Raw genomic sequence first — 14,469 nt, 5'->3', positions numbered from 1 at the left:
TTTAAAAAACTTGCTTTTAAGAGCAGGCTTCACATCACTTGTGTAACTTCAAACTAAGTTTTAAAAAAATAAGTAAATGAGTAAATTAAAAAAAAAAAGTTTCCTTTTACAATATTTTGACAATATATTTTCCTAAACATATATTCAGCGTTCCGTGCTGATCTCTTCACGGAAGCCCAATGATTAATTTGGGAAAATAAAATCCTGATTTTCCAAAAATGTATTCTTAAAAAATGTAAACTCGAATTAATCAATTAAATCGATTTAGCGCCCAGCCCTAGTTCAATAAAGGTTTTTTTTTTTTCTTTAATAGAAAAAAGGGACATACATTTGGTTTTGTTGTTGTTGTTGAAGTATTAAAAGGAGCAGGATTACTCCGTCGGTAAGAAGTGGGCCACATTCCTCGCTGGGACGTTTTCCACTAAAACCCACGGCGGCACGATATTCGTCGAAAGCAAACGCCTTCCAGCTTTTTAGATAACAGTTTTTGCCATGCCCCCCCCCCCCCCCCGCCTCCCCACGCCTTATGTAAACCATCAGAAAACACACAGTCTCCGCCTGCATCCCAGAGGCCTCAAACCCCTCCCCGCATCACATGTGAGACGAGGGTAAAAGGTTCAGAGACTGCAATGATCCGTCGCTTGATGAGAGCCGTTACTTTTATTCCATAAAGAGGGCAGCGGCTCCCGAACGGATGTCTGTGCCTCGCGCGGATAGATCGGTAAGATTCCTGTCAAGTTCAATGACGCTGAGTAAGCTTAAGGAACTAATTCTGTTCATTTGTGAATGTGCTTTGTCGGTTTCACAAAGATACGACTCTTTGATAACCTCAAAGAAATAAGGACGCCTGCTTTAGCCAAAGTTGTTGGCCGTTTCTCTTTTTGAAATCCAGTGCACATTCGGCCTTTGATGGCCATCCTGCTACCAGTCAGTGTCACATCTCAAAGCGATGACCTCAGTGGCGTCATGCAGCTCTGAGATTGTCTGCTCGTAGCTTTTTTTGAGTCAATGAAAGGACTCCTGTTTTGCTGGGAAAGCTCTAGAGAGGCATTTGACCGCTCATGTGGAATCCAGCTCCAGTCATGTGCTAGCCCTTCTGTGATCAGGGAGTTCTTGCTTGCTGTTAAGCCTCTGAGACGGTCATGCAGCTTCAATCTGGGGGGAAATGTAGCTTGGCTGGAAGAATTTAACTCTCCCTGTCAGGATTTACTGTAGAATCACTCTGATTTGTCTAAACTGCCATGAAAACCTGCAGAGAGACGTTCGCAAGTTCAATCAAACGGCACAATGGTCGACTTGGACTACGACTATCTGATCAAGCTGCTGGCACTGGGCGACTCCGGGGTGGGAAAGACCACCTTCCTCTACAGGTACACGGACAGCAAGTTCAACAGGAAGTTCACCACCACAGTGGGAATCGACTTCAGGGAAAAGAGAGTGGTGAGTACTTTTCTAGATAAAACTAGTTTTAAAGTTAAAATAAAAAAAAAAACGCAGGTTTGGGGCAGGGTGAGTTCATTTGTTCACAAGCCGTTAGTGCACAAATTGATTTGAAGTGTCCCCTATGGGGGAAAACATCCAGTTCAACCTAAGACTGCAACAAACAGCTCAGGTGATGATAATAAAAGCAAAATGTGTGGGGAAAAAAAAGTCTTTCACAGGTCAGAAAAATATTTTCCAGAATTTTTACGTGTGGAATGTATGGGAAGTTAATTTTCCACATTTCTAAAGGTTTCCACACGCTATAACATGTTACTACATGGAAAATGAAACATGACCTTAATATTGATCACAACACTGAAGACGAATGGCGAGACCACATCTCGCTTGGGGAGGTCGATCTTTTAAGGTGAGTTTTTTTTTTTTGGACAGTTTAGGGCAGGAGTGTCAAACCCATTTCTATATTGGGACACTTTGGCATCATGAAGTCATTAAAAGGGCTGGTCGCACCTGTATAGATGCACTTTTGATTTCATAATTTCATTCAAGTTCATATTTAAAAAAAACAGTAACATAGAATTGGCACTTTTAGGCCCATTTGAACAGTTTATCTGCAAGGAAAGGTTGATATTGGGGTGAGTTACACTGTAAACTCTCGTCATTCTGCATCACTTTTTTCTCTTTTGGGACATATCTGGGTTTTTAATGTGTTGTAGAAACTGACATCTAGTGGCGGGATGCTGTTACTACACATTAAAACATCACCATTCGCCACAGGAGGCACAGTTTCAGCCACTTTATACAATTTAAAAGGATATATGCCTTTACTTTATGACATGGTATGTCTTTTTTGGCTCTTGAGGGCCTGATAAATTGTCTTAATGGGCCTGATTCGGCCCGTGGGCCTTGAGTTTGACACGTGGTTTAGGGTTACTCAGTTACTTTAAAGGATTTAGGTCATTTGGTGAGAAATTAAGTTTTGTGTGATTAGCAGAGATAAGATAAGGGATGTTGGAATTATCTGATCTAACTTGGGGGAACATATAGATACTGAATAAAAGTGGCTCAAAAATAGAGCATCAAGTAGCCCCTTGATGGGAGGTTTTTCATTCTGACTAATACATGTTGGAAAAGCCAGGTTGTCCTGTTCTGCTGAGTAAGATTTACTGAATGAGAATTTGTTGCAGTATCAGTTAAAGCAGGCGTGTCCAAAATGTGGCCAGGGAGGCAATTCTGACCCATGGAATAATTTTGTGTTATTGCAGTTCAAAAAGGGTAAAAATCTGGCCCTCCAGCAGAGGGAACTGAAGCAGATGGACAGTTTCTGTAATTTTTGAAGGCTGAAGTTTTCACTGACAAATATCTATCTCTTCAGAGGTAGAGTGCTTGGTTCTAAACAAAGTATTCTCTTTTACCTATGATTTATTGTTTTTCGTTTTCATTTTAAAATCAAAGTAAGTAGGGCCACAAACATTCAAGGAGTATTTACTGGACTGGGGTCCACCCATTCATCAAAATCGGCAAAATACAGCTGGTGTTTTTAAAGAAAATTCTTGAATTTGTTGCTGGGAAAATGCTAAAAAAAAATTATTTCTGGTCCAACAAAATAAAAAATATTCAACCCAAAAAGTTGGGACACTATAAACCGAAGGCAAATATCTGACACCCTGATTTGCACTTATAAGAACTTTATCTTTACTACTTTGTATCGCCAAAATATTACATATTTAGTTTATTACAGAGTAGATAAAATAAAAATAATCCACACAAATCATTTAACATTTTTATTTTTGAAAAAGAAAAAGCTGAGAGGTTTTAACTTGGCGAATTTGGCCTCCCAAAGTTTGGACACGTTTGAGTTAACGCATAAATAATAAATGTATTATGTAATTAACTGGTGCATGAATAAAATAATATGATAACATAATCAGACAGAAATATGTGTGTGGTGCATTGTGAACTCATCTAAAAGTCCTCAATACTGCTGAAACCTCTATGTAGGTAGTACGCATGTTATCCAGTTATAAAGTAGGTATTACCCATATTTACAGTTATTGAAACCGTATTTCCTCATATTTGTCATAACTATTCGATTCTGGAGTCTCATAATGCAGTTTTATGGACCAACGATGAGTCCTGTCCTGTTTGGTTCAGGTGTACACGGGGACAGGTGCTGACGGCACGAGTGAGAAGAACTTCAGAGTCCACCTTCAGCTCTGGGACACGGCTGGCCAAGAGAGGTAAATCTGACATTTTTACCACCGTTTGGTGTTTTCCAACGAGACACTGTTTTCCAACACGGCTAACAATCCTCGGGTTTGCAGATTCCGCAGCCTCACAACAGCTTTCTTCCGGGATGCAATGGGCTTCCTGTTAATGTTCGACCTGACCAATCAGCAAAGTTTCCTTAACGTCAGGAACTGGATGAGTATGCGTCTTCTCGTTCTCCCTCATGTTGATTTTTTTTTTTTTTTTAAGCCTGACTGATTCATAGTTTCAGGTTGGTTGAGACAGTTTCCCCTTGTGTTTGTGCAGGTCAGCTTCAGGCCAACGCGTACTGCGACAACCCAGATGTGGTTCTGGTCGGCACCAAGGCCGACCTGAAGGACACGAGGAACGTTAACGCCAGACACGCCAGAGAACTGGCAGACAGATACGGGTGAGTGGAAACTGCTCTGCCTTTCTCTATAAGGACAAATCAACTTTTATGTGTCATTGGGATTTTCCTCTTTTGTCTGAATGATTTCCAATTTTACAAATTTACCAACTGCTGAGGAAATCAACCTCTTACCATCTGTTTCAAAGTTTGGATGAGTACCCCTTTTAAAGACGATAACAAAAGGGAAAGACGGATCATAAGGTGCTGTTCAGGTCTTTATTGTCCTTAAAAGTCATTCAAACCATAATCCACACATGTCAACACAATTTCCACACTTAATGATAATCAAACATATCAACCAGTGTTTAAAAAAATACTCAATAAAACCATTAAACTTCCTAAAATGTGCCAAGATTTGTCAAAGTTGATTAACAGCTTTAATTGCATGTGGGACAAAAAAATATTTGAACTGATAGGTGCGATCGGTACAAGGTAAAAATCAGAAGGTTTTATGCTTTTTATAACCGATATGGTCATTTTAGACTTGGCTCTTAGGTATGACCCTGGGCTCATCTTTTGAGTAATAATTCGCAGATCAGAGAGAGGGACTGAGCAAACTAAAAGACAGATGTCATTAAATAATCACTCACTCCACCGAAAATAAGAAGAGCAGCAAAACTTAACTAAAACCTTGAAAACCTGAAAACGTTTCCTAAATTTCCCTGAAAGATTAGAAATACTCATTACAAGAAAAACACAAAAGTACAAATGCACCAACAGTTATAGAGTGCACTGTATGAAATTCTAATTTTATTGTATTTAAAGTTTTAAGCTATGTAGTTGGAGGAAAACTGAATTTTACCAGCTCCCCACAAGATGGCCCTGTCCTCCCTCCCATGCTGAGTAAAGCTCTTTGTCACTTCAAAGGTCAGATCTTTGTCAAGTAGGATAAAATCAAAATAGAAATCTTCTAGAGCACAAGTGTCAAACTCAAGGCCTGCGGGCCGAATCCGGCCCATCAAGGCAATTTATCCGGCCCTCAAGAGCCAAAAAAGGCATATAATATCATAAAGTAGGCAAGGCAAGGCAAGGTAAGGCAAATTTATTTATATAGCACAATTCAGTACACAGACAATGCAAAGTGCTTAACATGATTAAAACACAGGAAATAAAGCAAAAACAAAGCAAGTAGGAAAAAGCAATTGGATTATATATATATATATATATATATATATATATATATATATATATATATATATATATATATATATATATATATATATATATATATATATATAAATAAAAACCTGTTCAAGAGATTTAGATTCTTAAAATGCATTTAACTCAATTAATAGTTTTTAAAATTACTTTGAACGACACAAACTGTGATGAAAACAGAGGGGGGTATTTTTACAGCTCCGACACACTGATTTGAACACGCTGCATCACAACGACTTTTTTGATACAAATCCCAACATGCCTTTGTCTCCCTCAGCATCCCGTACTTTGAGACGAGTGCTGTGACGGGAGTTAACGTGGAGTCAGCCGTGACCACCCTGCTGAACCTGGTGATGGAGAGGATGGAGCAGAGCACGTATGGGGCCCACGGCTCTGAACCTAACGGCAGCCCCACTGCCAGCCATGAGGTGGAGGAGGCCCCCATCAGGAGGTGGTGCTCCTGTTAATGCCCCCCAGCAGCTGCTGCGTAGGAGAAATAGACTTTAAAAGCCGTCTACAGCCGCTTTTTTTGCACTTCTGGTTTGAAGCTCACTACATTATGCTGCCTTTTAGTTTTGACTTCTGTAATGGGAATAAAGTTTATTCTAATCTTGTATGATTCTCTGGACCTATAGTGATGATGGCAAACAAATAATTCATCCCTTTTAAGGATTTTAAAGCACTATTGGTTCCCAAGCTCAACCTTTAGAGGAACATCATTTTCAAGGCCTTACAACCTCAACAAAAAAGGAGAAAAACATTTTTCGGCATATTTTTTAGATACAAACAAGACAGAAACTTAAATCTTATTTTAATTTTCTATATTCCTTTAATTTTTTGTTGTGTCAAAAAGAAAAGAACCAGTGATGATGGTGATGATCCCTTTTAAAGCACTATTGGTTCCCAAGCGCCCCCCCCCCCTTTCTTTACAACCACAACAAAGCAAGAGAAAAAAAAATTCAAATTTATTTTTTAGTCACAAAAATTATGAAAATCTAAATCTTATTTTTTTATTGTCTCATTGTGTCAAGAAGAAAATTCTGTTTTACAGTTTGTTTTCACAATAAAGTAGCAATCAAGTTGGCAGAACTACACCTTCATAAATTAAACAAAAAAAGAAACTGCTCTATTGACATAAAGTTAATTTATACAAAGGGTTATTCAACACATTTATAAAGTTCTATAATTTTTGTTGGTTTCTAATTTTTATACAATATTTATACTTTTATCTTTTAATCTGAGTATCCAATATTTTATTAAGTTTTTACCTTTGTGTTTATCTGCATACTTCAAGTTGCCTTTTACTTTGATGCTGGTACCCCTGAATTTCCCCACTGAGAGACAATAAAAGTTATTTCTATTGTTTTTTACTTTTTTACTTTTACTAGTAAATAGTAAAGAAAAGTTACATTTGTTATTTATTTATTGTAGTTCACACATTTATTCAATGACCTGGCTGACAAAATAAGCAGGCACATAATGCACATTTAATCAAAACTTAATTTTAAATATACAGTTTGAAAACTGATTTTCCTAACCATTCATGTTTTTTTTTACATTATAGATTAGCCTCCAACTTTTGTTATGGTTGATGATACAAAATGTAAGACTGCTGCCTTCAGATTCAAGACAATCAAATTTATTGGAAGATTATTCCTAATTTCTTTTCAGTTTTGAGTCCTTTTTAATTCAAACTTTGTTAGTACCCTTATTAACCACACACATTCACATTTATTTAACATTTGCTTAAATGTGAAGTTTTTTCATTTTTATTTTTTACAGAAAGACATTTAAAGCTTTGGAAGCCGAATCAGCAGGAATTATGAACAAATCGATATAAGGAAATATTAAATCAACTTTATAATACAAATCTGATACCCAGTACTTCTCTTATAATTAACAAGTAACTATCTCTAACATTAATAAGAGTTGAAATACAACCTGAAAGTCTAAAACATGATTTTAGTTAGTTGTTAAAGCTTGTTTCAGACAAGAACAGAGTACACATCTGATGTAAATTATAGCACATAAATGTCAAATCTAGTGTGACTGACTGCAACTATTAATCATTGTAATTTCAGCCCTCAGCTGTACAGCTGCTGATCTATAATAGAAGGAGTTTGTGGTTCAGGGTTATGAAATGGACATGTGTTCAGCCAAAAATCCTCGTTCCTACCTCTGTCAAAGTAAACTGTGACACTTAATCCACCAACAAAATTATTCTTGATCATTTCTACTTTCAGTTTCACCTGATAGTTTTAAGAAATCACATAGTCTTTGTCTCCTTGAGTCAGTAGTATTCCTGCGCCTTCTTGAAAAACGTATTAGAGGACTAAAGTAAGGAGCTTCTTTGTTTCTTTCTAAATCAGAAACTGTGATGCGAGAAGCAGTTAAGTCAGGAACTCCTTGGTGTTTTAATGAATAAGAAAGTGTGAGGCGACGAGGAGTTAAGACAGGAACAGGGGCGGATCCAGGATTTTTCAAAAGGGGGTGCGCACCTAAGGGTCATGGGGTCAAGGGTCAAGCCAAGACAAAGAATGCCATCTTTAGTCTTTCACACTACCCTAATTATTCATCTAAGGGGTTTTTAATTGATAATCTCTTTAATGGATGAAAATAAGTAGAATTAGCAAGATTCCATTATTGTAATTGAAAAATTATTTTTAAGGCAAAATCTCTTGGTTTTTACAGCATGTAGTTAAAAAGTAGTTTGAAGAAAAAAAAGTATCCTTAACATTTAATCAAACAAAGATTTTGTTTATTTCCAGAAATTATATTTATTTAGTAAAATAAAATAAAAAGACCCAAGGACTTAAGAACAGTTTGGTTGGTTGGTTGGTATGGTTCAAGTGATAAAGAATTTTTTTAATGTACATGTATTTTAACAATATATTTCAACCAGATAAACTATATTAAGAAAAAATTACTTAAAAAAGACCCAAGGACTTAGAACAGTTTGGTATGGCTCAAGTGATAAAGGAGTTTTGAATATATTTTGACGAGATGAACTTTGTTGAGAAAAAACAACAACTTTAAAGTAAGTTAAATCAATGAACATGTATGGTGAAGTCAAGCCATAAGCCTATAATAGAACAGTAAGGCTTGACAAAGAATATTGTTCTCTTCTACAACACCTTCAACTTTATGATGACGATGATAATGGGTTTATGAATGTCAACCTTCTGGGATGCTTCTGGGCAAATATGTCAATGATTTTGTTGATGTCTAAATGAATGTCCTTGTGGACATACGTAAGTAGCAAAGCCACAAACCTTTACTGTCCCATTGTCGACCTTAGCAAAGATTTCACTGCTTTACGGCCTGAGTTAGCACGTTCCACAGAAGCACTCGTAACAGGTATAACTGACAGAAGGTGAAGAATCATAGAAATGTTTGGGTAGCACTTCATACTTGTTATCCTTAGAATTTCAGGGAGAGAGCTGGGTTTTTTCACTGATGACCACTTTGTGTGCCACAACTTCACTTCCTGCTTGAATGTTGATCCTGATGGTAGATAATTTTTATATGATGTAAAGATATCTTTCTCACTCTCATCGTTCATCATATGTAAGTTGCTTGGCAATAGTTTTAAGCCTAGTATGTTTTCATAAAGGAGACCATTCTTAGTTTTAACAATAAAACACGTGGCACCAACAGCTTTAGACCAGACAATACACACTAAACAATAACTATTGTATGCGTGTCAATGTCCACTTTTTTCATTACTTTACAAAAACTGCAACAAAAAATAACTTTCCCATTACTTGAAAATTACTTGAAAAAGTTTTCCTAAAATTGAATTACTTTTAAAACTTTACACAACTTGTGAGAACCCCATGTTTTCTCATTAACAATTTCTAGCGACCATCATACCTTTTTTCTGTGGGGAGAATATAAGATTTAGGTTGATCCATACTCCAATCTGGAAGGTGGCGGTAATGCACCTAAAAGTTGTTGGCCAACCACCATAAAAAAAAGAGAAGAAGAAAAAGAAGAAGAAGAAGAGGACTAAATATAGGTAAAAGATCTTTGGAAGATGAGGAAGAAAGTGTTGAGGTGAGGAAGAAAAAAATGATGGAAGAATTCAAGGTTATATTAAAATTTAAAACAGGACAAGATATGATTGGGGTGAGTCCGATCAATTTATCAAATGGACTAAAGAAAGTTGTCGGAGATATGAAAATGGCTAAAGTTTTAAGGGATGGGAGCCTTCTTATAATCTGTAAGAATGCTGAACAAAAGAATAAGGCATTAAAACTCCAAGTAGTGTGTAAAAAAGAAGTGGTGGAAAGGAAGGTAGTGGGGGAAGAAAGAGGAACAAAAGGAGTAATATCAGGGATCCCGATAGGAGAAAACTTGGAAGAACTAAAGAGAATAATAAAAGGAGGAGAGATTTCAGACATAAAACGATTACAGGCTTTTAGAAATGGGGAAAGAGTGGATAGTACATCTGTGTTACTGGAATTCAAAGATGAAGTTAAACCTGATAAAGTGATGATTGGATACATGAGTTTCAGTGTAAGAACTTATATTCCACCACCTCTCAGGTGCTATAAGTGCCAAAGATATGGTCACATTGCAAATGTATGTAGAGGAAAACAAAGGTGTGGTAGATGTGGAGGTGAATACCCTTATGGGGAATGTGGAGAGAATCCAGTTAAATGTTGTAACTGTGGAGGTAATCATACTGCAGCTTATGCAGGTTGTGTGGTGAGGAAAGAAGCAACTGAAGTTCAGAAAATTAAAACTGATAAAAAAATTACTTATGCTGAAGCAGTGAAAGAGGTGAAAAGTACGGGAAATGCTAACAAAACAAGTTAGAAAGGAGAAAGGAGACAGAAGATACTCAAAATAATGTCACGTTAGGAAAACTGATTCCATTTCTAGCATATATCATTAATTGTTCAGAACAAGTAAGGACTAAGACTGAAAAAATAAAAATTATAGTAAAGGCAGCAACAAAATTCTTTAATGTCAAAGATCTGTCATGGGAAAAAATTCAGGATGAACTTAGATGTGGAGAAGGACCATCTGAAAATGAAGGCCCTCAAATCACTACATAATTCTAATACTACAATGGAACGCTTGAAGTTTAATAGCTAACGGACAGGAATTTAAAGGGTTCATTAACAAATTAAGTACAAAACCAGACATAATATGTATTCAAGAAACATGGCTTAAATCAACATTGCAATTCAGTATTCATGGTTATGCAGTTTTACGTAAAGATAAAATAAATGGAAGTGGAGGAGGAGGATGTGCTATATTTATAAAGGAAAACATAAAATTTATTCAAATGCAAATAAATACGGATCTAGAACTAAATGCGGTTAAAGTTTGGACAAATAATGATGTCATTAAAATAATAAACTATTATAATCCTTGTAAGAAAATAGAGAAAGCAAAACTTGAAACGATCCTTAGACACTGGAGAGGGAAAATAATTTGGTGTGGGGATTTTAATGCACATAGTACTTTGTGGGGAGAACAAGATGATTATAATGGTGGAATCTTAGAAGAATTGATTGAGGAAATAGAAATGGTAGTGTTAAATAATGGTGTAGGCACTAGGGTAGATTTGATAAGAGGTAAAGAAACAGCCATTGATCTGACACTGGTATCACAATCTTTGGCAGATAGTTGTAGCTGGAAAGTATATAAAAATAACACTATAGGAAGTGATCATTACCCAATTTTTGTTGAAGTAGAAATGGATATAGAAGAAGAGCAGGTAGAAAGTCAAGGGAAATGGAGATTTGGGGATACAAATTGGGAAAATTATAAAAGAATAAGTGAAGGGGGGTATGGTAAAGATAGATATAAATAAACCAATAAATGATTTAAATTTAGAAATTAGTAATAGTATTGTTCATGCAGAAAAAAAAGTCATTCCTAGAAGTAAAGGGGTTAAAAAGAAGAAGATAGTTCCTTGGTGGACTCTAGAGTGTTCAATGGCAATTAAATCAAGAAACAAGGCCTATAAAAATCTGAAAAAATATATTTGCTTCCAAAATCTAATTAATTATAAGAGAAAACAAGCAGAAGTCAGGAAAATCATAAGAAATGCTAAGAGAGATTATTGGAGAAAATATTGCGAGTCATTGGGGAAAAATACGGCATTAGACAGGGTATGGAATACCATTAAAAAAATGTCAGGTAAATCAAAAGAGTACTTCTTTCCAGTAATAAAAGATAATGGTAACACTATAATAGATAATAAGAATAAAGCTGAATTGTTAGCAAGAGCATTTACTAAGATACATAGTATGGAGAATCTTAGTAATACTGAAAAAAAAGGACGGGAAACGACATTAAAAAATCACAGTGAGCTGCTGTGTAATGATGAAGATGATGAGAATATTATGAATATGAAATTCTCTTTAATGGAATTAAATAGAGCATTAAAAAATTCTAATAAATCAACACCTGGGGAGGATCAAGTTAATTATATTATGTTGAATAATCTTAGTGAAAAAAGTAAGAAGATATTACTAGAAATGTATAATAAGATATGGGAGGAAGGAATTTTACCGGATAAATGGAAAGAAGCTATAATTATTCCCATTTGTAAACCTGGCAAAGATCCACATTTAGCAGAGAGTTACAGGCCGATAGCATTAACATCATGTATTGGTAAGGTGATGGAAAAGATGGTAAATAACAGATTAATATATTTTCTGGAATCCAAGGAGAAAATTAAACCATATCAGTTTGGGTTTAGGAAAGGAAGAAGTACAATAGATCCTATACTATATTTAGAACATGAAATTAGGAGGGCACAGGTGAATAAAGAGGTCTTAATAGCAATCTTTTTGGATATAGAAAAAGCATATGATATGTTGTGGAAAGAAGGATTATTGATTAAAATAAAACAAATAGGTTTAAGGGGTAAAATTTATAGATGGATAAAAAAAATTTTAACTGGAAGAAATATAAAAGTTAAAATATGTAGTGAAGTAAGTTCAAAACATCAAATTGAAAACGGTACTCCTCAAGGAAGTATAATAAGTCCTATGTTATTTGTTATAATGATTGATGATATTTTTAGTAAAATAGATAAATATTTTGGAGTATCATTATTTGCAGATGATGGCCTTATCTGGAAAAGGGGAAAAAATCTAACATTTATAAATAAGAAAATGCAAGAGGCAATACATAATGTAGAAGATTGGGCTTTAGAATGGGGTTTTAGAATTTCAATATCTAAATCTAAGTTCATTACTTTTACTAATAGGAAAATAAATACAAATGTAAATCTTAAATTATATGAGAATGATGTAGAAAGCTTACCTGACGCCGCCAGATAGATTTGCTCCGCATATCCATCTGGAAACCTTCCGTTGAAGTAACTTTGGGAAGGGGCGAAAATACTGGTTAGCTGATTGGCCTATGTTTGTGATAGACGGGCCAAATAAACCAATCAGATTCGTCGTCGCTCGGTTACGAGCGACGACGAAAACACAACCACAAGCCAAGCTACTCTTGCTGCTGCAGGTAAAGGCTCGTTAGCTCAGCAAAGAAATACTCTGTAATTCCGATAAAACTTGCTCGATAGCCACGCTAACGCTAGTTTCATCGGCTGAAGCCGCCATGCTGTTAAGACTGAACTGACGCGCTTCCCGTTGCGTCACACCTCAACCCGTCTCAAAGCCAACGCTGATTGGACGTTCGTTTGGTGAACGGCTCCAAATTTTCTTCAACGGAGAGTAGCCAGACTGATCTGCGAGTGAAACCTTGAAACCTCGCGAGATCAGGATGGTCTCACGAGGCTAGTAGAAAGCATAGATCAGATTAAATATTTAGGAATTTGGTTTGACAGAAAACTTACGTGGAAGATGCATATAAAAAAAATAATTGAGAAAAGTAAAAAAATCCTAAATATAATGAGATGTTTAAGAGGTAAAGATTGGGGAGCTGATAGGAAGGTATTAAAAACAATATATATAGGACTTATTAGATCAGTAATTGATTACGGATGTATTGTATATAATTCAGCTTCTAATAGTTTACTAAAAGAAATAGATAGAATACAATATCAGGCTTTAAGAACTTGTTGTGGAGCAATGAAAACAACCCCAGTATCAGCTTTACAAGTTGAAATGGGGGAGATGCCACTAGAACTTAGAAGAAAACAACTAGCCATAAATTATTGGGCAAATGTAAAAGGGCATAAGGAAACTTTCCTCCAAATGTTATGTTACAACCATGTCAGGAAAAAATAAAAAAAAGAGAATCAATAGTTTTGGATGGATTATAAATAATGAGATAAGTGAGTTAGGAATAAATCATTATTTAATTAGTCCTGTGATGTGTATTCCAAATACTCCACCTTGGGTAAGTGGAAAACCTGAAGTTGATTTAAACTTATTGGGAAAAGGCAGACAAATAGAAAAAAAAGAGGTGGAAAAGTATATAAATAAAGAATATGTTGAATATTTACAAGTATTTACAGATGCTTCTAAAATGTTAAATGATAAAATTGGAATAGCATTTATAATTCCGGACTTAAACATTATGAAAAATAAAAGAATAACAGATAGAATGACAGTTTATACAGGTGAGCTAGTGGCTATATTAATGGCTCTAGAGTGGTGTGAGGAAACAAGGAAGAAGGAAATATTGATTTGTTCAGATTCAAGCAGTGCATTAATAAGTATCTTAGAACAAAACTCAGAAACGAGACAAGATATCATATTGAATATTAACCAATCAATTTTTAAAATTAAAAAATATGGATCTAGGGTTAAGTTAATTTGGATTCCTGCTCATATTGGGATAGTAGGAAATGAATTGGCGGATCAATTTGCTAAGAGTGCAGCAAAAAGGGATAATGTTGAGGTAAATGTCAAAATAAGTAGAAATGAGGTCAAGAATATTAGTAAAATATATTTTAAAAAGAAGTGGCAGGAATTATGGGATAGAGAAGAAAAGGCAAGATTTTACTATAACATTCAAAGAAAAGTAGGGGAATGTAGGGAAGGTAATAGGAATAGAAAAGAAGAGGATATTATATCCAGATTAAGGTTTGGGCATACGGGGCTAAATAGTACTTTGAAAATAATTAATAAACATAGTACAGGGTTGTGTAATTATTGTGGAGAGTTAGAAACAGTGCAGCATATTTTTCTAGATTGTGATAAGTACAATCGGGAAAGAGAGATATTAGTCAGAGAGTTAAAAAGAAATAAAGTAAATTTAGATATTAAAAATCT

At 35.3% G+C, this 14,469-nt stretch overlaps 1 protein-coding gene across 1 annotated transcript; it reads left to right on the top strand.

Annotated features, from left to right (window-relative positions):
• Positions 1-578: 578 nt before the first annotated feature.
• On the top strand, positions 579-5,871 carry LOC105937254 (ras-related protein Rab-27B). Its single transcript, XM_012878464.3, has 6 exons — positions 579-721; positions 1,256-1,440; positions 3,595-3,680; positions 3,765-3,868; positions 3,976-4,099; positions 5,535-5,871. The coding sequence occupies exons 2-6, from the start codon at positions 1,288-1,290 to the stop codon at positions 5,722-5,724; spliced, it is 657 nt and encodes a 218-aa protein (XP_012733918.1). The 5' UTR covers positions 579-721; positions 1,256-1,287; the 3' UTR covers positions 5,725-5,871.
• Positions 5,872-14,469: the final 8,598 nt, after the last annotated feature.

This window comes from Fundulus heteroclitus, chromosome 12, assembly GCF_011125445.2.
Source record: "Fundulus heteroclitus isolate FHET01 chromosome 12, MU-UCD_Fhet_4.1, whole genome shotgun sequence".
NCBI lineage: Eukaryota > Metazoa > Chordata > Actinopteri > Cyprinodontiformes > Fundulidae > Fundulus > Fundulus heteroclitus.
The sequence above is the reverse complement of the archived record's forward strand: the minus strand, read 5'-3'. Positions and strand labels throughout refer to the sequence as shown.